Source organism: Watersipora subatra, chromosome 2 (assembly GCF_963576615.1).
Source record: "Watersipora subatra chromosome 2, tzWatSuba1.1, whole genome shotgun sequence".
NCBI classification, from domain to species: domain Eukaryota; kingdom Metazoa; phylum Bryozoa; class Gymnolaemata; order Cheilostomatida; family Watersiporidae; genus Watersipora; species Watersipora subatra.
Genome location: NC_088709.1, coordinates 20,181,716 through 20,205,125, shown reverse-complemented (window position 1 = coordinate 20,205,125; position 23,410 = coordinate 20,181,716). Strand labels below are relative to the sequence as shown.

At 35.0% G+C, this 23,410-nt stretch overlaps 1 protein-coding gene across 1 annotated transcript in view; it reads left to right on the top strand.

Annotated features, from left to right (window-relative positions):
• LOC137387032 (zinc finger protein 26-like) overlaps positions 1-20,586 on the top strand; it is an 81,103-nt gene extending 60,517 nt beyond the window's left edge. The window contains exons 3-6 of the mRNA XM_068073314.1: positions 15,719-16,273; positions 19,559-19,677; positions 20,260-20,413; positions 20,519-20,586. Of these exons, the coding sequence (XP_067929415.1) occupies positions 15,719-16,273; positions 19,559-19,677; positions 20,260-20,413; positions 20,519-20,586 (896 nt within the window). The remainder of the gene's footprint in view (positions 1-15,718; positions 16,274-19,558; positions 19,678-20,259; positions 20,414-20,518) is intronic.
• Positions 20,587-23,410: the final 2,824 nt, after the last annotated feature.

Genomic DNA, 23,410 nt, shown 5'->3' with positions numbered 1-23,410 from the left:
ACTATCGAAATTGCTGGCAAAATATTGTTGTTGAAGTTTATAAGATTTTATCGTTTTAATGTAGTTAATTAATGGTTTTTATGTAATTTTATTGTATTTTCTCATAAAGTGTCTTTTTTTCAACAACCTGTTTTTTTAATTAAGTGAATATCCTCATTCTTTCTCAAGTTGTCGCAAAGTTGATGATGTTATGTCAATATTTGTGTAAAGAAAAATATTTCGGACCGACCTGGAAATAGACTCGGTAGCGAAAGAGTCAACAAGCTGAAATTAGCGTCCAAAAGGTTTTTTGGCAGAGTAAAACTTTCACACGCTGCATTTAGCACAAATTCTATGCGTAAAAGTTTTGCTCGCTAAACTTTCACGCATTACATATACCTTTGCCCAAAACTTGCAAACTGTTTTTTATGCATGTTATTCAAAGTATTAAGACAGTGTTAAGCAATAAACTACTATTAGCTTGATGCAGTTAGTAATTATTATGGCTTTGCTTTGAATTTTCATCTATCATTGTAAATTTAAACAGTTTTTATATATGTAGGCTTGGAAGTATAAATACCGCACATGAACAAGGAACTACTATTAATCTGAGGCAGATATCAATTATTGATATGGTGTTGCTTTCAAAGTTTTAACAAAAAAAGCGAAGAGTTTGAAGTTCAACAATGAGAAAATTGATTTTTAATAATGCAAACAAGTCATTATTAACCCTTTGGCTGGGTTAAAGCCTCGCAAAAACACCCAAAAGCCGTGTAATTTATTTTTAAGAATTCAAAAAAATCGATATTCTATGAACCTGCATTGCTCAAACTGAAAATTATTTCTTCTAACAAAATATTTTGTACATAAACATTCATGTACAAATGTACCACTGCAGAAACTACACCTATGTGCAAATTTCCCTGTACAAAATGTTTGGAATCAACTAAATGTTTGGAATAACTGTAAAGTGAATTTTGTTGCAAGTCAACTTTTAACTATAGCTATAAAATATTTACTCTCAAATATAGAAATAAATAAAAACAATCAAGGTATAAAAACTTGCAAAGCATTGCACAGGCTATAATATCATCGAGTTCCTCCCGATGAATATGGCAAAATGTAGACAACATTTTTGATGCCCGCAAAAGAGTTAAATTTACCTTCCCAATACCGATGAGCTAATTGAAAATACAGCCAGCCTCTATTTGAATGCCACCTCCATTTGACAGCCTCTATTGGGAGAGAGTTGAAAAACTGAGCACCATGGTATTAAAATATAAGTTTCACTGTGTTTTTGGTAATAATAAGTTTATACTTCAATGTTTGCCATTATCTGCCCATTTACAAGGTGAATTGTTTTTATTTTATTTGCAAGTGGACTTCATTCATAAAAAGCTAGTTCTTCGCAATCGCTTGCATGGAAACCTGGATTGTTACCTAATCTAGCCTTACATTTTGGTCTTATGTAGATAAACTGATCACTCCATATAATGGCTGCCATGAACACTGTGTTAGTAAAATCGGACCCAGAAGCAGAGGATTTGAGTGACAATCTTTATCCAACGGGTTAGTTAGAGAGTTCTACCAAACTATTTATATTGTAAAGAGTATTGTTCTTAAGTATTTTTGCAATATTTATTCATGTTTTTCATGCCCATTTCTTCCTTAGTCATGCCATCATTAGCCATGTTGTCCGTACCATTTCCTATTCATCGATGTTCTCTGTAGCCTTGCTTGACTGATCATTTTTTTCTGATTGTATTTTTTTAGCTATGTTCTTTTCAAGCCTGTCTTCTATCTTTATTTCTTATATAGTCATGTCTTGTATAGCCATGTTCTCCGTAGACGTAACATAACACTTTTACATGAACTTTAACCTCTATTGGAATGTCACCTGTATTTGAACAGCACCTCCATTTGGCTGCCACTATAAGAGAAAGGTTGAAAAATCAAGTGCCACCCTTAAATTCACCGCCACCCCTATTTGACCACCACTTTGACATTAATTGGTCTTTATGAGTCCAAAATAGCAAGTTATTAGTAAAAAAGTCTCCTCAAAGTCGTACTAATAATGACTCGGTTACATCAATAACCATTAATTATTTTGTTTTTTCTGTTCATATCGACGTCCGTTTTTTAACTCCAAAGGTTTTCGTTGTTTCTTTTTCATTAAAACTTTTAAAGCAACATCAAAGAAATAATTAATGTCTGTAACAGGCTAATTATAGTTGCTTGTTTAATGTGGTCCTGATACTTTGACGAATGTGAAAAATGGATTACTTTTATGATGGTATATGAATGACTAGTTTTAGGCTAAAAGATGTGCTTTAAGATGCTGCTAAAAGCTTATCGCTTGTGTGAAAGGCAACGCGTAAATGTTTTGCTCTGTTCAAACATTTATTCGGACGCTAGTCAATTGTTCATGAATATGTATTTGACCGTTTGATGAATTATAATTGTACAACCTATAAATTAGCAGGTTTTGGCTGCAAACTGTACCAAAAATATCCATGAGTGCAAAGAGGTTTTAAGCAACATCATTAAATACAGTTTATAAATTGAAAAATTACTTTCAAATTTTGAATGCAGTAAAAGATTTAAAGCGCCAGAAAATTGCAAAATAATATCATCAAAGGTTCACTGTAAGCCGTAGATATCGACTGTTAGAGATGTTCTTCGGCTTCCAATGCATATTTATTTAGCGATATGTGACGAGTTAGCAGATTCATTGCAATCAAATGGGTTAATTTCACAGCGAAATGGAAAGTGTGCAATATAGATTACATTCAACTTCACCTATAAAAGGGTTAAAGTTATTTTCCCTAAATTTAGATGAGCGTTTTGAAAAAAACACTGCCAGCCTCTTTTTGAACACCAGTTTCAGTTAACCACCACTAAAGAAAAAGTGTTAAAAATAGAGTGGCTGGTTGTTCAAATAAAGGTTTTTTTTGATATAGTATACTCCCATGTTTGCTATAGCCTTGCCCCCTCACGCCATAGTGTATTGAAACTACATACCATTACATTGTGATGCTTTAACCAGCCAGCTTAAAGAATAGAGAAAGCATAATATCATTATGCTTTATTAGTTATCTTGAGGTGTTGACTGAGGTTCTAAAAAAAGAATCAAGGAGATTGACCCACTAGAAGCTGAGATATCGCCAGCCAAACACAGGTCTACCTAATAAAGAAGCAGAGGAAAACTCTTCGAAAATCCCGAAAACTCTGATGTATGAAATCGATTTAATGTTCATGTGCCGGAGTTGCGCACCCTTACCGCCGTTATGTATAATGATTGTTTTGGCTACGTGATGTGAAACGCTTCTCGCGAGAGTAAATAATTTACTGAATAGCTCTGGTTTCTCAGGAAAATCAACCAAACATTGTGTGGTAAAGGCATTTGCCCACAACCCATCGTCATGGTTTTTCAAAACAGAAGAGCAAATTTTGACTATTATGCTTCAAATTTTAACTCGATCTCCATGGATATGCTCCGAAGATCCTCTGTTTAACGAACGGCGCGTGTATAGTCTATATGCGACATCCGCGATTGCAGTTCGTTTAGAATAAGAAATGGGAATGTGAATTTTTGTTCATTCATCATTTCTCTACTGTGTATCTACTGCAGCATTCAGTTGATTTTCATGATTATTGTCACTATTAACAGACTGTAAGTTCACTACAGTCATAATTTTAAAAAGAATAACTTAACCGGGCTGCTCTTGCTGTAAGAAAAGAAAACGATAACTTTTGATTTGATTTTTCTATTGATCTATTATCTTATCTATGATTATTTTTTATGATTAATATAATAATCATAATGCATATTATACAAAATAATAATATAACTGTGTATAGAATAAATGATGTAACTAATATAATTTGTAGAAAATTCCAAATGAAAACCGAGATTGATGATTGATTTAATTGATTCATTTATTAGCTATAGTTAAAAAAAATCTGTACAACGCTAAAGATGAGTCTGAATAGGGAAGCTAAGTAGGAGAACAACAAAACTGAGCTGAACTAGCAAGATAGCGAAATGTTGTGAAATAATTGATGTGTGTAATTATTTTATGCTAAAACTGATCTACACGTCAGAGGGACTGGTTCGGAATTCTCAGAGCAATGATTGTTAGGCCCAATTTGATTGGTCTATACTTCCAGGAATTAAACCAATTAAAAGGCCGTGATTGTTATAGGAGAGCGCATTAGTTGGCTTAATTGACCAATGGCACACAAGTCGATTCATACGTCATATATTGATGATTACCAAAACACTTATGTGTTTTGGTAGACCTGTGTTTGGCTGGCTATATCTCAGCTTCTGGTTGGTCAATCTCTTTGATTCTCTTTTTAGAACATCAGTCAACACCTCAAGATAAATAATAAAGCATAATAATATTATGCTTTCTCTATTCTTTAAAGTACTGTTTAGGCTTGTCTTTTTGTGTAGCTCCACTAAATCAATGTACGTAGGTAGTAAATTATAAATACATTATATTGTAGATATCGAGATCAAAGTAGAACCTGATGATCCATCAATCAACACAGACAGTGATGAAGGTAATTATGTTGAAGAATTTTTTTTATGAAATTTTAATATATATGTACGAAAAGCTGCTCACTATCATTCTTTATAGATGACCTTTCATGAATATTGCAGTATTTGAAGAAGTAAAAACAGCACAAGGATCTGATGGTGGTCCTGATAACCTCTACCCAACTGGTAAGTTAAAGATTAATTAAATAATAGTGATAACTGCTGCTGATAAGCTTTGATAGGTTTGATGTGTTTGTGAATTGAATGGTTAAACTAGTTTGGTTTAGTAAAGGTGATATACAGTCAACCTTTGACCTTTTTTTGTTCAGACTAATCATGTCCGGACATTGATATTTGAGTACTGTACATTAAACAGACGTAATCGGCTTAAACATACCACTAGGGCGCAAAATGCGTACAGTATGCATACACAATATACATGAGTTTGTACAAAACGATTATACTCCAAATAGGTTACAGTATATTCATAGACTATTACCTTTAGTTGTAGTTAATATATTATAATATACATGTAATATAGGTGATAGGTCTATTGACCTTTTAAAGGGCGTAGCGTGTGATTTATGTCACTTACCCTACAAGATGAAAATATCTGATGGATATAAAAACTTGCGATTTCGCGAAGTCTATTCCGTGAATTACTAAATTCTGCGAATAATTAGTTTGATTTTTATTCACAAGGGAGAACAACTACTGCCTCAAATTGAAAGCTAGCTGCCGGGCATAAATACCAAACGCAGCTGAGTTTCAAAACCTTTTGATAATCATTGCCGGGGCTTTGAGTTAACCCCATTGTTAGTGCATCACATTTCTTTACAAAATTATTCAAAGTTGTCACAAGATATGCAGAATGGTGTTATTGCAAAAATAGTTGCTAGTCAGAAGTACTAAACGTAGCCAAGTTCCAAAACTTTTAAAATCATAGCCGGGGCTTTGAGTTGAACCCGTTTTCAATGCATCAAACTCCTTTACAAAATTATTCAACGTTTTCACAAGTTATACGGCATGGCATTGTCATTGCAAAAATCTCTCCTGCAGTCTTTTTACATTGAAATCAACTCCATCAACCTCTAATACCGAAGTTGAGGGTGATAATAATTCTGATCTGGACATTATGGTATGTATTTGATTTGCTGTGCAGATACTTTGTTCCATAATTAACTGTGTTAGTTAATTCTTTTGTTTAAAAATTGATTGCTTTCATATTCCGATTACGAAAACTAGAGACAAGTAGTAATATCTACCAAGGCAGGAATATTGCCAGAGAAGCAACCAGTCAACCTAGACCCCTTTCATCAACAACAACTCCTTAATATCGCTGCAGCACACATAATTATATTATATATTCTATTTTAAGTATAGATACATTATAACTTATTGCAAACTTGGGTGACAAATAAAATATTTCAAATACAAATAAAATTTTACAAACGATGAATGGAGTAAATAGAAAAAGCTTAGCCCCTATGGCTGTTTTCCGGCAATAAAATTAAACTGATAATCTTGATAAGTAAATACTAGCGCGTAATGGTGATCTCTGACTAGTTATTTTGGTAATAGCTGCTCTATATCGCGGTCACTGTCTTGGGTAGATGTTAAAGTCGATTCTCTTGCTACTAAATGGCTGGTAAGAGAGTTGTCATCAGAACTCTCCTCGTGGCTTACTATTGCAAAGTTCTGCCATTTGGCCAAAAATTGTGCTTGTAAAGGCGTTTTTGTGCCTCTTTTTTAAACATATATATTCTCCTCTTTAGCAGTGACGGTCACTTCTAACTCAATTTCAAGACCTCCCTGAATGCTTGGTGATCTTCTAAGAATGACATCTACCACCCTTGCAGTCATTGTGCCTCCGTGGATGATGAAAAATCTTTGTCTCACGCTAAAAGAAATAACGAAGCGGTAGGGATTGAAGAAATAAATATTGTGTTTTACTGAAGAACTTAAGTAAAATTCAATTATTATCTTAGTAAATGGTTTTAAAAAAAACCTCATTACTTACCCTAAGTTGTTGGTTCATCAAAGGCTTTCAAATCGATGAATTTTCGTGAAAACCTCTGAACGCAGCGAGAAATTTGTAGCTTAGCAAGGTCGACTCGTAGTTGAAAGCTAAACAGAAACTGAAACACGCGGTGTGCGCATGTGATGGGTTAACTTCATTGCTAGCCGCAATAGAGTTAACTTTTAATAGGGAGTGATTGTGTTCATCCGCAAATAAATTAATCAGCAAAAATGCATAAAAAAGGCAATTTGTGCGAAACCTAACTCTGCGAATAAATTCATCCTGTAGGGTATGTTTTGACTTTTCTACAGTAAGAGTGAAATATCTGTTGATGAATTGGTCTATATAGTCCAAGTAATAACATAGCAATAGCTAAAACTAAATGTTGCATTTTGGTGCATAAATGCAGCGCCGTATGTACAGTACTGTATAGAGTTCTTACCTTCTTACCTTTTATTCTTTTGTTATAAAGGTTTTAATGAGACATTGATGAATTGGGTTAGATAGTAGAAGTAGTAACAGAGCAATAGCTAAAACAAAATGCTGTGTTTTGGTGCATAAATGCAGTGCCGTAGCACTTGACGGCAAAAAGCAATGTTTTTAGCTTTTCAATAGCTTTTCATATACAGGCATACCTCAATATATGAGCATCATGCGTTCTGGGACTGCACCCGTATGTCAGTTCTCTCTTATCTCATATCAATTTTTTAATATAAAATAACCAAATACAAATTAATCCGTTCTCACCCTATGCAAAAAAGACTACCTAAAACAGGATATTTTCACGAAAATATGTTTTTCTTTATTTTATTTTTCCATTCACGCTCACAAAGTATCCAATATGTCTAGCGGTTATGATCTACAATAAAATAGTACATTATGTACAGTACACTATAGTGTTCTTACATTTGCGACAGATGGTAGAGGTTAATGGCATTATGACAGAGCTGTGACAGCAACATGTTCAGTACACTACACATTACGTGTTACACTTTTGTAAAGCCACGTAATATAACATAAGCTTTAAATTTAGTTCTAACTGAAATTAACTTAGCTTACTATATACACATTTAGACACAAGTTTGAATCTTACGTTTAAATCTTATCATTCATTTTCAGTTTTAAATATTTTTCTTTCCCTGACTTGGCTGTTTTTACCTCGCTTTGTGACTCGCTTTCACCTTGACTTTTAGCCTGCCTTTTCAAATCTTCTGATGAGAAAAACTTAGCGCTGCTGTTGTCGAAAGTGACCCAACTTTAATACTCGGCCATTTAGTCGCCGCATCTGAAGCCATCTAAATTTGTTTCGCTCAAATTTGTTTTGTATCTTAAAGGAAAAGTTTGCTTGAGGAGAGGGGGAATAGATGAGAAAAAACTTCAAAAATAGGTTTGAGTTTCGAAGTACGAATAGCAGTAATAATACCAAACAATAATTATAGTACAACACTCAACACAAGTTCACGAATTGCTCCCCGCGTCTGCCCTGAAGCGCGTATTGCTCAAAGTTGTTATTCTTCGGACAGGCAGGATCACACGTGACACAGCCCACCTGGACAGTTGAAAGTTGAGGAAGTGAAGTCTAAAAAATGTTATGTTGATAGACTGTCGATGGTTCCTAATCACAAAGTTAAGCATAAGAACAATGAATAAATTCTAAACTTTAAGAGTTTGAGGATATCATGTGCTAAAGGCAGATCTAAGAGAGCTAAGAGAGTATAAGTCATTTTTAATAAATTTTGACCTTTGACTGCAAAAGTCACACTAAGTTTAGAGTCACATAGGATTTCTATAAAAAAAATTGTTTAAAATATTTGGTACACTTAAGATCATTCAATGTATCTGCATTTCTATGTTCTTTATATTGTAGACATTGAGCTCAATCTAGAACCAGAGATTCCATCAGCCAACACACACTGTGATAAAGGTAAATTTGATATTAGTCTAACAGGATTAATAACATGTCAAGATTTTGTTTTCAACAGGACTTCAAACACCCCATTAGTGGAACACTAGTGATCCTGAGACATATTGAGACCTTTGTTATCATCGTGTGGCTCTCAGGTTAGTCCTGAGATAGGTTTACTTTTTTCAACTTTTGCCTAATGACATAGGTTATAAAATATTCATCAATTGGCTCAGTTATCTAGGTCAGAATTCAATCATTAAACCTTTATTTGAGTGTATTGGCTCATGTAAAGGTTTCAACCCTATTTTCAATAAGAGTTTGAAGGCGCTGTATTTTTCAATTTTTCCTTTTAGTGATGTTCTATCAGAGAGTGGCATTTTTTCTGTTGACTAGTTGGTCAGAGTTTGGGAAGATACATTTAAACATTTTACTTGCCAAGCGATGCTAACGTGGCCCATACTTCCCAGTGTACACACCCTATGTGTCCTCTGTCAGGCAAACCGACATTCATGCCGTTGGGCTCCGCCCTTTTTCTAAATGGTTTTTCACATATATCGAAATATAAGTTTAAAAAACACCAAAAACCTTTTTTTAGTTTCAATAGTCTTGAAAATGCCGTAACAATGGCTGTTATTACATCATACAGTGTTTCTGAAATTAATTTTCATTGGCCATCAAAATGTTTTGAAGTCTTAACATCAGTTTATAAACCATTTTATGGGCGAATCTAAAGACAAAAGATTGGATGTAGACCTTCGGCATTTCGAAATCGGAGTGCAGTTCTAATGATCATGATGATCGATCTTCTCAGGCACACCATCACGAGCAAAACATTTGCGTGCTGTGTTTAACACAATGAAAGTATGCCTGGTAAACATAACCTTTGGTTCAAAACTTCCAAACCGGTTTTTATATGCATGTCTTTCGAAATCTTAGGACCAAGTTAAACAGAGAACTACTATTAGCCTGAGATTGTTAGTAGTTTTTTTATGGCTTTGCTTTCAAAGTTTCATTTACCATCATAAATTTAGCCTTTTTACATAAATGTACATGTACGTTGAAGTACCAGGACTGTGTTAAACAAGAGACCACTATTAGATTGAGACAGCAATTGGTTCTATTGAGTTGCTTTGAAATTTCGTTTGCCATCATACATTTAGGCCGTCTTTTATATGTGTAGGCTACGTCAAAGTAGAAAGAGCGCAATAAACATAGAACTATTACTAGCTTGCGGCCATTATTGATTATTGCTATGGTGTTGCTTTCAAATTTTTATCGATAAAAGCAAAGTTTTGAAGTTGGGCAACATGAAAATTATTTGTTATTGATGTAAACGATTAATTATTAATACGATTTTGTGGACACTTTTCTACTGAACAGTTGATATTATGTGCTCTTAAAGGCCAAGTAATATCAGTGGCGGTCAAATTGAGGTAGTTTTCAATTGGAGAGTGTGGCTCTATTTTTCTACCCTTCGCTCAGAGTAACGGTCAATTGGAGGTGCTGTTCAAATAGAGGTGGCATTCAAATAGAAGTGTCCTTCAATTAGAGGTTTTATGGTATTTAAAGGTCCACATCGGAACTCTCACTGGTGAGAAGCCATTTCAGTGTTAGTTTTGCAGTAGTAGATTTGCTCAACCACGTTATTTAACAATACATATGAATACTCATACGTTATAGGGAGGCTTTTAATTGTAAGACATACAACCATTACGGTACATGTTCATATGTATTAAGATGCACAGATATATTCTGATTCTGTTTTGTGAAAATTGTATAGTCAGTTTTCTTTTTGTTGTGTGATCATATCTGTTGCATATTGAATGTTGATTGAATTACCTATTTGCATAACATGAAGTATGTTTGATTAAAATAATATATCCAATAAATTATAAGCTTTGGTTCAGTTTAGTCTAACCAAATTGAACATGATTGGTGACGGAAGGCTTTGGGTATGTGTACTTGGGTTGATTTATCTGCCTGAAGTTTTTGGCATCGGAAACATTGCATTTATTGCTTCTGTAATTATACATTTGTAGTGAAGCTTTAGTCTTCATAGTACACAATTGTTTAAATACAGCGCACCCAAAGTTCCGCTGTCCTTGTTTTATGGTTCTTATCTTTCAATATGAAACACAATATTTTTTCATTATCTTGTTGCAGCATTTTGAATATGGCACCAACAAAAATGTTTTTGTGACTTTCAAATTTTGCGGTCGGTGTTCTGAAAAGTCGGGATGAGATAGAGACTGATATGCTACTCTTCGAAATTCCACTAGCAACTAATGAAAGCAATCCGAAGCGATCTCACTCGATTCGGTGTTATTCGTTATTAGTTGTTATAAAAATGAAATTGGAAACAGATGTGTAATAAAATTCTAGCGATGAACAATTTTAAGATTGGTAAAATGGTTAAAACCATATGATGACCTGACTTCAAGAATGTGTTTAGTAAGCTAAATTCATGTAAGCTGAATTCAACGCCTATGTTATATGTCTGCCCTGGAGGTAAGAACTCCCTACGGTACATACATTACATACTGCACAAAGTACATTGTAATGTTACATGTTATTGCAGATTATAACCACCAAATAGATGAGACCTTCTGTAGGTAACTATAGTTACTAAGGTTAACCTATTAATTTGTCACTAATTTTTAATATGTAGAATACGTATATAAAAATTTGATGATTTGTACCTCAAGGTGTTTGCATTAGATAATTACTAAAGGCTGGTTTACACTAAATCGACATATTTCGGCATCGATGCTACAATACTCCGGTGATTGTCGACGATAACCATGTTCACACTAACACAAACCCATCTGCGTTTGCATCAGGAAATACTCTGTGACATTTATCTTTTTAATTTTTTGCGAAAAAAACCTCTTTGTTTTCGCATGCAGGAATCAAAAGCTAGTCCCACAGTGACTATCATAAACGGATATGAAGAAATCATGCTATGCACAACTTTGAATCACCATCGTCAAAATGGTTCACATTTGAAAGCCAGTATTTCATGCCACATGAAGCATCGGAGATGTTTGACAGCTGCACACTTTCCCGACGGGTCCGTGTTGCTTCATCGATACCACTTGTTTACATTTCACAAATCGATGACCAATGCGGAATTGACAACACCAAAATACGGCGATAAAGTGTGAACCAGCCTTAAAGGTTTTTATCCCTCTATTCAAAGTTTTCATCTTTTGATGCCAAGATTGGAACAAATTAAAATAGTATTGGTTCGCTGTATTTAAATTCTGGTGTAATAACGATTGTACAGCTATTCTGAAATGCTGGAAGATAATCGATTGCGCAAGTGTTACATTGGTAACGTAGCAAGCGGCATGCTGTGAATTCAATTCCATTGTAATGTAATTTTTTCTTTGTTTCAGTCTCGCGCCATAGGTTTAGAAGGATGAAGACATCTATTGGTATAAAAATATTATAGAAAAATGAATATGTGATTATATTGGTATAAATAGTGGTAATTTAAAAATTCTATCATTTCACACTTACGCTGTACGAATTTACGCCATCGTACTCATTCTGGGTCATTCACTCAACTTGCACGAATAGACAGGAAGGAGACTTTGAGCTTCACGTTGTACCAATATCAGCCAAAGCTAAACTTGCCGTCATTTGTACGTAAAGTAGGAACTCTATTTGATGTATTTTTAAACACCCCATTTCATTTAAATGTCACCTCTGATAGAACGTCACTATAGGATAATGGTTGAAAAATACAGCGCCATTCTCTATTTAAGCGCCACTTCTCATAAAATGTCATTATAAGGGAAGGGTTGAAAAATGCATTGCCACGGCATTTATATTGAGGTTTTATGGTATTTATATGATAAAGATTATCGATCACTTATGGTTTTTATATTATGTTTTTATATCTTCTGTACACATGTTTTCTTTATTCATGCCATCTATGATCATGTTCTCTGTACCGATTTCTTGTTTATTAGTGTCCTTGATAACCATATTTATTTCTGTCATTTTTTAGCTCTAATTTCTTTTTAGTCCATGTCTCTATAAATTTGCCAGATATTGTAATTTGTACAACCATATCTGCTTTTTCTTGTAGATATATGTCTTGGATTCCCATTCCTGTTATAACTAGTTCCACTATAGCCATATAGTATCATAACTACATAATATTTTATCATCATGCTTTTACCAATCAGCTTGGAGCAAAAAATTTCTAGGCTGGTCCTCATACCTAGTTGAACTATAACTCCCCTTGTAGTTAGTAATTTATCGATATTATGTATTGTAGATTCTGATGTTACAGTAGAACCTGGTGATTCATCAATCAACAATGACAGTGATGAAGGTAGTCAAATATATTGCAGTTAAATTTTCATGGAACTCATTTCAACTTAATAAATATACGAGACAATTATCATTGCTATATTCTCTAGATGACCTCCCATAATTATTGTAGGAGTTGCAGAAGTAAGAAAAGAACCAGGATCTGATGGTGGTGCTGGTAACGTCTCCCCAACTGGTCAGTTAAATATTTATTAGATAATAGTAATAACTGCTGTTGATTAGCTCTGATGTCTGTTAGTCGAATGAATATGATAATTACCTTCCTCTATTGTCTCACAAACTGGTTTATTAGTAAAACTAAAATCCTCAATCTCACTATAATATATTGTGCTATTTTCTATTAAGTCACAGACCTTTTCATAGATGTTATTTTTAGTACTAGTTGTCGGAGGACTTCAGTTTTTTACAGCCAGTCCTTTTTGTCCTGGTTGCTATATCGACATGTCTGGTCTTATATTTGCTATATTTGCTGGTCTCAACACTCCTATATTGGTAAAACGTCTCAACAGTTTGTCGATTCAACGTTTGCAGTGGTCATAGTCATTTTGAAATGTATTTGTTCATGGATAAAATAGACAATAACATATTTGTTTTTGTATTCATGTGAAAAAGTGGAGACTTTTGCGTAGTGTTTTGGAAAATCATTTTAAAAAGATAATGACAAGAATAATTTTTATAAGCTAAGTTTGTCTGTTGGACATGTTTAGCTCATGGTCTTCACAAACGCATGACCAAAGCATGGATGACCTGATCATGACCCTATCCGAAAGTTAACTATTGGTTTCATGGAAGTATAAAATTGTGTATTTATCAGTTTGTCACATGATGGCACTTGTCTTTCAAGTTAGCTTTTTACTACATGAAGACTAAATTTGGATGAAACACTTTATGAGCTTCATTTTGTCGAATGTTTAAGCTTACTTCAGTATCTTTTTCTAGTCTTTGTATTAGAATTCATTGACTACACACTTACAAACCTTTTAGGTTTGCTTTATTAACAATATGTACCAGCTGACTCCAAGTAAGTACATTTTGAATAAAACTGCTGATTACCGTAAAACCTCTAATTAAACGCCACTTCTATTTCAACGTCACTTATGTTTAACTGTCACTATGAGAGGAAGGTTGAAAAATAGAGCGCCACCTTCTATTTCAACACCACTTTCATTTGACCGCCGCTTTAACGATCATGGATTGTTATGAAACCATTATATCGAGTGATTGCTAGAAAAGTTTCCACTAAATCATATTAAAAATGTATCGTTTACGCATATAACAATAATTTTTGTTGTTATCCAACTCGACAGCTTTCCACTTCTTTTGTTTAAACATTGAAAACAACAGTATGGAGATAATTATTAACTGTCCATGCTAATAGTAGTTCCTTGTAAACGCTGTCTTGATACTTTGAAGTATATGTATATAAAAAGACGGTTTAGATTTATGATGATAGATGAACGACTGGTTTTAGGCCAATGGTTACAATTAGGTAGCAAAACTTTTACGCGTTGCATTCAGCACGAATGCAACGCATTCGTGCTGAATGCAACGCGTAAACACAAATGTGCAGAGCAACGTAGAAGTTTTGCTCTGACAAAAAAATGTTTGGGCGCAAGTTTCAACTAGTTCGGCCATGCAGAAGAATTACATTACAGCATTACATTACAGAATTACATTACGGCATTACAGCATATCATTTAAAAGTATCATTGCAGTAGTCTGATCGTACAATTTATTGACACTCGCAACTCCTCTTCTATTGAACATGGAAAGCTACTTTTGGCTGTAAACGGTAGCAAACATATCAATGAGTGTAATGAGTTTTTTTATGAAACATTGGTGCATAAAGATCTAAAATAAAGGTATGTCTACAAATTTAGAATTAAATAAAAATTGAAAGCTGCAACAAATTTTCAAACAGGACACATGCCATAATGTCACTGCAGGTTAATTTTGAGCAATATATATCAACTGGTAGTGATATTTCTCTGTTTCTCAATGCATATTTATTTAGGGACCTTTGAGAAGTTGGAGGTATTTTAGCTGATTTATTGCATCAAAAACGTTTAATATTGCACCATTGGAACGAGAGGGCAAACTATAGGCGACAATCACTTCCCCCGTAAATGGCTAAATTTATCTTCTCACAGTTCTGACAAGCCGATCAAAAAATACAGCGCCAGCCTCTATTTAAACACCATATTCAATCGATCGCCACAATAAAGGAAGGATTGAGAAATCAAGCGTCATGGCGTTCAACTAGAGGTTTTACATTATATCAACTTATGCCGAAAGAATAGATAGACTCGAGTGTCACACCAAAGTTTTTTTTAACCAAAATACATCTAGAGGCTGTTATTGTTATTTGTCCATATCAAGGATGTGGTTGTTGCAGCAGGAAGTAAGATGCACACTGAGATAGAAACATATTTAAATTTAGTCATCTGAAAAATCCTTCCGTACTAAATGCTTTACATCTGATGGTTGTTCCTTTACTTTATACCGTGTGTTTAACTTATTGCATATGGTATATTAGGCATAGTTGCAATGAAAACTCTTGGAGAATTTTTTAATATTACTTACATGGTATCAGTGAGAGTTTTATGATATAACAATTCTTGACTGTACCATACTACTTAGTTTGTGCCCAAAAAACTATTAACTTGTATTATAGGTAAAAATTGTGGACAGAAATCTTTTGAAAGAGATCAAAATGATAGATCTGGAAGATTGTTATACACTACCACTGTAAAGACAACAATAAAAGGTCTCACTAAAAGGAAACTTCTTCATTGTGAGATATGCAGTGCTAGCTTTACTTGCCACAGTCATCTAACAAGACACATGAGAAAACACACTGGAGAGAAACCATTTCAGTGTGAAACATGCAGTAGTCAGTTTGCTCGTAGCCATCATCTGACAGGACACATGAGGACTCACACTGGAGAAAAACCATTTCGGTGTAAGACATGCAGTAGGCGGTTTGCCCTTCGCCATGATCTAACAAGCCATACGAGGATTCATACTGGAGAAAAACCCTTCCAGTGCAAGATATGCAGTAGTCAATTTGCTCATCGCCATACTCTAACACGTCACATGACGACACATACTGGCGAGAAGCCATTTCAATGTAAGATATGCAGTAGTCGGTTTGCTCAAAGCAGTGATCTAACAAGTCATATGAGGACTCACACTGGAGAGAAGCCTTTTCAGTGCGATATTTGCAGTAGTCGGTTTGCTCAAAGCAGTAATCTAACAAGTCATATGATGACTCACACTGGAGAGAAGCCTTTTCAGTGCGAGATATGCAGTAGTCGGTTTGCTCAAAGCAGTACCCTAACAAGTCATATGAGGACTCACACTGGAGAGAAGCCTTTTCAGTGCAAGATATGCAGTAGTCGGTTCGCTCATCGCCAATACCTAACAGGTCATATGAGGACTCACACTGAAGAAAAACCATACCAGTGCAAGATATGCAGTAGTAACTTTACTCAACGCTATCAATTCAAAACGCATATGAAAACTCATACTTGATATGAGCCATTTAACTAAAAGACAACTGTGCATGTTCAAATGTATTTGGATACACTCATATATTTGGATTTGGTTGTAAGAATATTCTTCCATATTGTAGTATTGTCTTCTTGGTATTGTCAGTTGTCTCTATGTTGTGTGATAACACCTGTTGTATATTGAGCTATGATTTAATTATCTATGTGTGGTAAAATATATCGAGCTTTCTGTTAAAAAGTTACAGGTATGTTTTTTTTATAAAATAGCAGATCTAGGTTCATTTTGGTTGGACCAAATTGAACACGACTAACAATAACAACTTATGGAACATGGGTACATTGGCTGATCCTTTCGACCAAACCTTCTGACGTTGTAAACGTCGAATCAATTACTTTTGTAATTATAATTTTGTTGTCAAGTTTTAATATTTATAGTGAATAAAGTTTCTTACATACCTGCTGAGCAATAGTTCACAAAACAGCTAAGGTTTCTGGTTGCTTTTATTAAATTTTTTAGTCAAAATTCAGCTTCATTGTGTGATTCTCTGGCCTGCTCAATAATAGTCGCTGCTGCAGATAACATTAAAGGTTCTGGTTTCAAGCCTTTTTTTAATTATGAAAAATATTGTGTATAAGCTGCCAACATGTATAGGCTACACCCAGTGTTGGGCCGGTAAAGATTTATCCGCTTTTACCGACACCGAGTGATTATCGGTCTCCGAAAAATCAATCATTTTCGGTGACAGCTAGTTGTCCGCAGCTGGTTTGATATGATCGGTATTTATCCGTGAAAGCCTATCGGTAATTGGTTATCTGGAAATATTTTTGTATCTGACAGGCTACAGCATACCGGCGATGTGTGCGAACGGGATACTCTCCTTCCCAATAAGTTGCTTATGAAAGAGCTCATTTGATGTCTCACCCACAATCGCTATGTAACGGATTGAGAAAGTAATGAGAAAAATCGTGCGTCAATTGATGTTACGGTTAATAGCAGAAACGCATCTTTGAGGAACACGCTAATCAAAGAAGGTGGCTCAGCGCACATTGGCAATCACAACTTTTTTCTCAGAAATTCTGAAAACCACACATGCGAATTACATTATAACTCTTTCTTCAACCGACATTACCACGCTACCTATAGGTATCTAGTATTATATTACATTCTACATTGGTAAAATGTAAAACGACATACGTGTTGTATATTTTATCAAATATAAATAAAAATAAAATATATTTGATTTATCCCCCTACCTGCGTTATATAAAAATGTGCAGTAGGTAAGCTCAAGTTAAACACACACTTCAAACCAAATGCAGTGTACCGAACTACAATACCGACATTACCGAACTTTCTTAGTTGGCAGCAGATACCGAAGATGGTAAATACCGAGGATACCGACACCAGGAAAACCGATAAAGAAGTGCAAGGATATCCTATTCGGCACTAAATTATATACTGGCCCAACACAACTATACATCGAGCTTTAAAGGTTTGCTAGCAACAAAGTTCATATTACGATTATTTGGTATCACAAAGTTCACCATGTCTTCCTCTGCTGTGTTGTAGGTGCAAAATATGTGGAAATGTGATTACGAGCTCTTAAAAGCTCAAAAGTGAACAATTAATAGCTGTCAATTCAAAAACGCTGTACACATAGCTTTATCAATGCACAAAGCGTGGATACATTGATTTTTTTTGCATAGTGCTATGGGTTAACATGTTAACACAATAAAATATAAAACAAAAGTGTTCTAGATAAGTTTGAAGTTGAAGAAATTATTGTATACATATCATGAAGCAAAATTGGCAATGTTCAGTCAAAGGCTGGCAGTAGGCCGATAGCTAAATTTCTACATGGGCAGCAGTTTAAGGGTAGCTCACTGCAAACACAATTTGGAGAGGTCAATACCGTGAAATCTATCTAGCAACCTCATTAGTCTAACACACAGCCAAGTTTTCAAATCCTGTTGATTAAAAACCATCCAATCACTAATCAGTTTTAATGCATTTCTGAAATTACACACCTTATAAAGACCCAGCATGCGTATCCATAAGTATAGCAAAATAAAGGGAATTGAATGGGTGCAGGCTCAATTAACCCCATCCATAAACTTATTTAGTGAGGTGGCTGTACCATTGAATAACAGTTCAGGACATGTGTGTTTAATATATTTGCTTAAGGTCGCTTGTAGTTGAAAGTTCATAATCACTACCTACTATGGCTGTACTGTTAATCTAAAGTTCTGAACTTGGCCATACCCTAACTTTACAACGAGATTGATCCGGGTGACTCAAGTGCTGATTTCTGTGCTTAGATGGTACGTCAATTTTACATATTTAATATTACAACTTTTCGACTTCATCTTGAGACTGGAGACCAGGTTCTTAGACCTGCCATGTACCATATGAAGCGGCACTCAGTTTATTCAAAGAAAACAAAAGTTATTATCATGAATCACCAGTGAACCACATACAAAAATCTAATATATGGCTTGAAACAGTAAAGTGTCTACAATATGTCTTTTCATTTTATTGTTTGTTTTATGAACATATCTAACAGCTCATTTTATATGCTGGAAGCGGTCAGACTGTTGGGGCGTCTCCTTGTTATTACTTATATTACTGGTATCACGCTATCACCACCTCATATTTTATTGTCTGATGTTCTTTTGTCTACGTTGTAGCTTGCAGCATTATGGAAAGAAGTTGTAGCGTTTGCGGTAGCACAGGAAATGTATCTAAAAATAGTTGTAATGCATGTGATAAGTTTGTCTATTTTTTTTTAAACAGTGAGCTCCCTGCCCTTTTAATTCTGCAATATTTATAATAATTTGTTATGATTCACAGGCAAAGCACCCAGTCACATCAACATAAAAGTAAGCTGTCCTTAAATTTTCCTTTTTGCATTTATTTTTAGTTGTCAAGATGAAGTGCCAGTGTGGGGCCATTAATGCCATCAATGCCACAAAATGTAGTGCATGTCGAAAGTCTAAAGCAATCATCATTTAGAAGCTTCTGCGTTAATACTATTAGTAGTGATTGCTTTGCATGGTCTTTTAGCATTGAACTCTTTTCTTGTTTTGCCTAAATCTCACTGTTCTCAATAACAGCTTTGATCATCAGAACTCCGCTACATGTGGAAATGTGATGTTGGTTTAGCATGCTTTGCAGTGCCAGGTTATCCATCAATGTCAAAGTTTTACTCTGTATGCGATAGTTTTATCTGTACCCATTTATTCTTTTGACAGGCATCATCTTCCGTGATTTGAAGGCACAGGCAAGGATGTCTACACTTAAGAAAAGGTGGGAGAAAGGCTGGGCTGAGAAGAAGACCACAAAATTCTATGTGGATGCACTGGAGCGTGCTGTGAGTGTAGCAAAATATATTTTGCTTTACATCATATTATAAGACTGACATGCCAAATTTTGTAAATGGAAAGTTTTTAATACGCTCAGGCTCAGTTTTGAAACAACTTACTTTTGTGGCTGCAATTCAGGTTTGTTTCCATTGAAGTTGTTCAAAAATATGCAGATATCAAAGTATAGTAGATTCAAATACAAATGTGGTTAATGTGAAAATAACTTGTAATATTGGTTTGGAAGCTTTGTGATGGCGGTGACTACAACACTTATTGATTGGTCCCCTGAAGCTTACCATGCCAGTAATAGTTGCACAAGCCCAACTGAGTATAGGACAGCTTTCCTTAGTAGATGAAATGAATAAGACAACAGCCCGTGCAAAAGAGTTATTTTAGGAATACCTAGCATCCAAATAACTGAGAAAATAGGGCAAATTCTCCAAGCTCAACAAATCTGAACCAGCTCACCTTTAGTGCAATGGTATATTGTCAGCTAGCAGAAGATTTGCTTTTCATGTTGTTGTTGTAATTCATGATATGAACGAATGTATCGTACACTCATATAATATTGTTTATGTTCGTTTTTACAGACTGCCCACGCCTATGGTGCAGGTTTATCTGTTTTATGCCTGGTATTCAAACCTTCAGGCAAAGGTACCTTGTCTACTATTATCGAGGAAAGATGCCACCAGACTGAAATTGTGTCAGTCATCAAAGAAGCATTCAATGATATGACAATATGTAGTAAGTTCCGTTGGTCTTTTCAATGTACAGCAGAACATAACTTAATAGCCTGTTTTATATTACATCCTACTCCCCTATCTGTCTTTGCTGATTGTTTTGTTGCAGAAGACTATGTGCAAAGGACCTATGAACCTTATAACCCCACATCCGCTTCCACATCAGCTACTACATAAACTTCCACATTTGCTACTTCTACATCTGCTCCCATATCACCTTGTACATCTGCTCACAGATCAGCTACTACTACTACTACTACTACTTCCTCAACCACACCAACACCTACAAAGACTGTAAGTATAGTATTCATATTATTTTGTGCTAAAAGAAACCAAAATTTTAAATAATGTGAGAACATTAGAGAAACAATGCATATGAATTGCTTCCTCTTGTTTGGTCATCTTTCTTCATACAATTTATGACATACAAGATTGACAAACAGTTCAGAAAAGCTAATACAGACCCAACAATGAAATGTTCAATATCGTTTGTTGTAGAAAAGGTGTGTTGAAAAAGCATGGCACACACAGACACACAAAGTTAGTAAAGCCATAGCTCATTCCTCACTGTCTAATTTTGTTGAGCCTCAGTCGAGCAATTTTGTTGCTGATATTTTTGTCTATGCCACAAGATATTTTCTTTGCAATTGACCTTTGCTCAAATTTAAAGTACATGTAACTTCTGAATGCCATTGACCTTAGTACTGTTATTTTCCAGAGCAAGCAGAGAAAAAGGCCGAATAAGCAGCGCTCCAGTAAGTAAAAAATGGTGTTTCATTTTTGCTTGTCGTTGTGTTGAATCTCTTATCAATTGTCCAGTAATGCGCTATGACCATGATGAAATTGACTATTTTGCTATTTGATTTTTTCTTAGGAAGGATGGCTGCTATGCAGGTAAATTTTTTGTTCTGTGTGGTGCATAGGCAGCAAAAACTCTTGTTATTGTCTTCTTTCCTTCCCTCACCACTCTTCTTGCAAGGAGAGGTGGGAGGGGAAGGACAGAAGAGAACAAAAAATGTTTTTTTCTGCCCATGGGTGGTGTCTTTTTGTGCTTATAGTGGATTTCGCAAAACAACCCAGCAATACTATCAGTTATAACAACCTGTTGTCATGATTTTGTTACCATTTTGTTTAACATGTCATAATTTGACATGTTTGTACGTTAATTGACAGCCAAATAGCCACAACACAGCTTGTGTTTGCTTCGCTCACTAGCAGCTTTGTCATAATCACGAAAGCCAACAGCCCACAGGGTAGCAGTCAATGATCAAATAATTTTCTTTCCTCAGCTAACCATGGTTGATTTCAGGTGTGATTCGGGATGGGCTTTTCGCTTGGACAAATTACTTGTTGCGCTAGCATGCTATGGTATGAACTGGTTGCTAGCAGCTCAATCATTGCGTCTTTTTTCACTAAAGATATGGTTTTTCTTTGTTGTATAGGAAATACTACTCCAGCAGGATAAATTAACCCAAACGATTCTGACTCAGATGCAGAAGAGATATTGAATGAAAAGTTGGTAAGTTGATGAACAGTCAAAAGCACTTTTCAATTGTTTTAGAGTACACATTGAAGTATACCAAGGTCCAAATCATGGGAATTTTTTGTCTTCTCATGCCAATAAACATCTATAATCCTGGGGATCCATCCTTCGGGGAAAAATTGCATAAAATGACTAAATTGGTTAATTAACTGGGTATGATCATTACAAATACCTGAAATGGTGTACTCGGTAATCTATGTGTATTTTTTTAAATGACGTTCAATATCTTATGGCACTGTTATATTAGATAGGTGCAAATTTGATCAATTTTTTGTGTCAGCAATGGGTAATGTTACTGTCAAGAAAAGACAACTTGACACATATTTGGAATGCAAATTGATATTTTGTGTTCAAAAAATTTCAACCTCTGGTCATGCGTGGACTACATTCACTACCACATGTTACAATATGTTTGACACAGGTTTTCTGCCCCTCAATTCCTCTCTCTTTCACCTTTCGATTCTCATAATTTGTTTCTGAATATTTTTTCAGGACAAGAATGGTAGAACACTATACCCGTTGAAGTGGAAACATTATTCTTCACAGTAAGTTGTGTCAGCCGAATGTCTATTAGTGGCAAATATTCATGGGCTGAGTCATGACTAAATTCCATGCTTTTAGTCATGACTCAGCTTCAGCCAGTCAAAACGATGGAAATATTAATTTAGCAGAGTATACACAAATCAGGATTATCAACCATAGAGGAGTTGATGCTGTATTGAGTTGTCATTTATTCATTTAGTCATTGCTGTAACAAAGCCCGATGACCTCATGTTAAGAGCGGAAACATGTAGCATCTGAAAACCTCCAAGCTGATCAGACTAATAATCATCTCAATTTTATTTTGTAGCAGAAGTAACACCTGGGAGCCCTCTGGGAATCTTAAACAAACTTTGGCACTGCTGGACTATAAGGTGAGTTTAGCCAGTTACACAAGCAAAAAGTGCTTTGCTGAAAGTCTTATTGTTTTACCTAATCATTGATAAAGATTGCCACGATCATGGAGTCAAATCTGCACCCCATTAATGGCTATAGGTCGCCTGATTTTGTCACGCAATGCATTCATATCATACATATGTATATGCATTCATATCATACAAGTTAGTTGCAAGGACATCAGCCGAAAAGAGTGTCACCTCTCCAGCTGAATAATCATATTGCCATGTGTTTTTACTGGGTAACTAATGCACATCTATTATTGTCACTTCAGACAGCATTTCTTTACCATTTTTCTTTCTTTTGCAGGAACATGTCCTGTCAACATGAACAGCAACTCCTATCTGCCACCAGCAACCTTCCACGTACACAGACTTTCTTTACTTTTTTTACCACAAAGTTGTATGATATAAAAATATGTAATATAATAGTAATATAATATATCAATTAATAATCAACAGAAAGTCACACTCTGTTGCAATAATCAATTCATCAGATCAAACTACCCGGCTTGCCTTATTC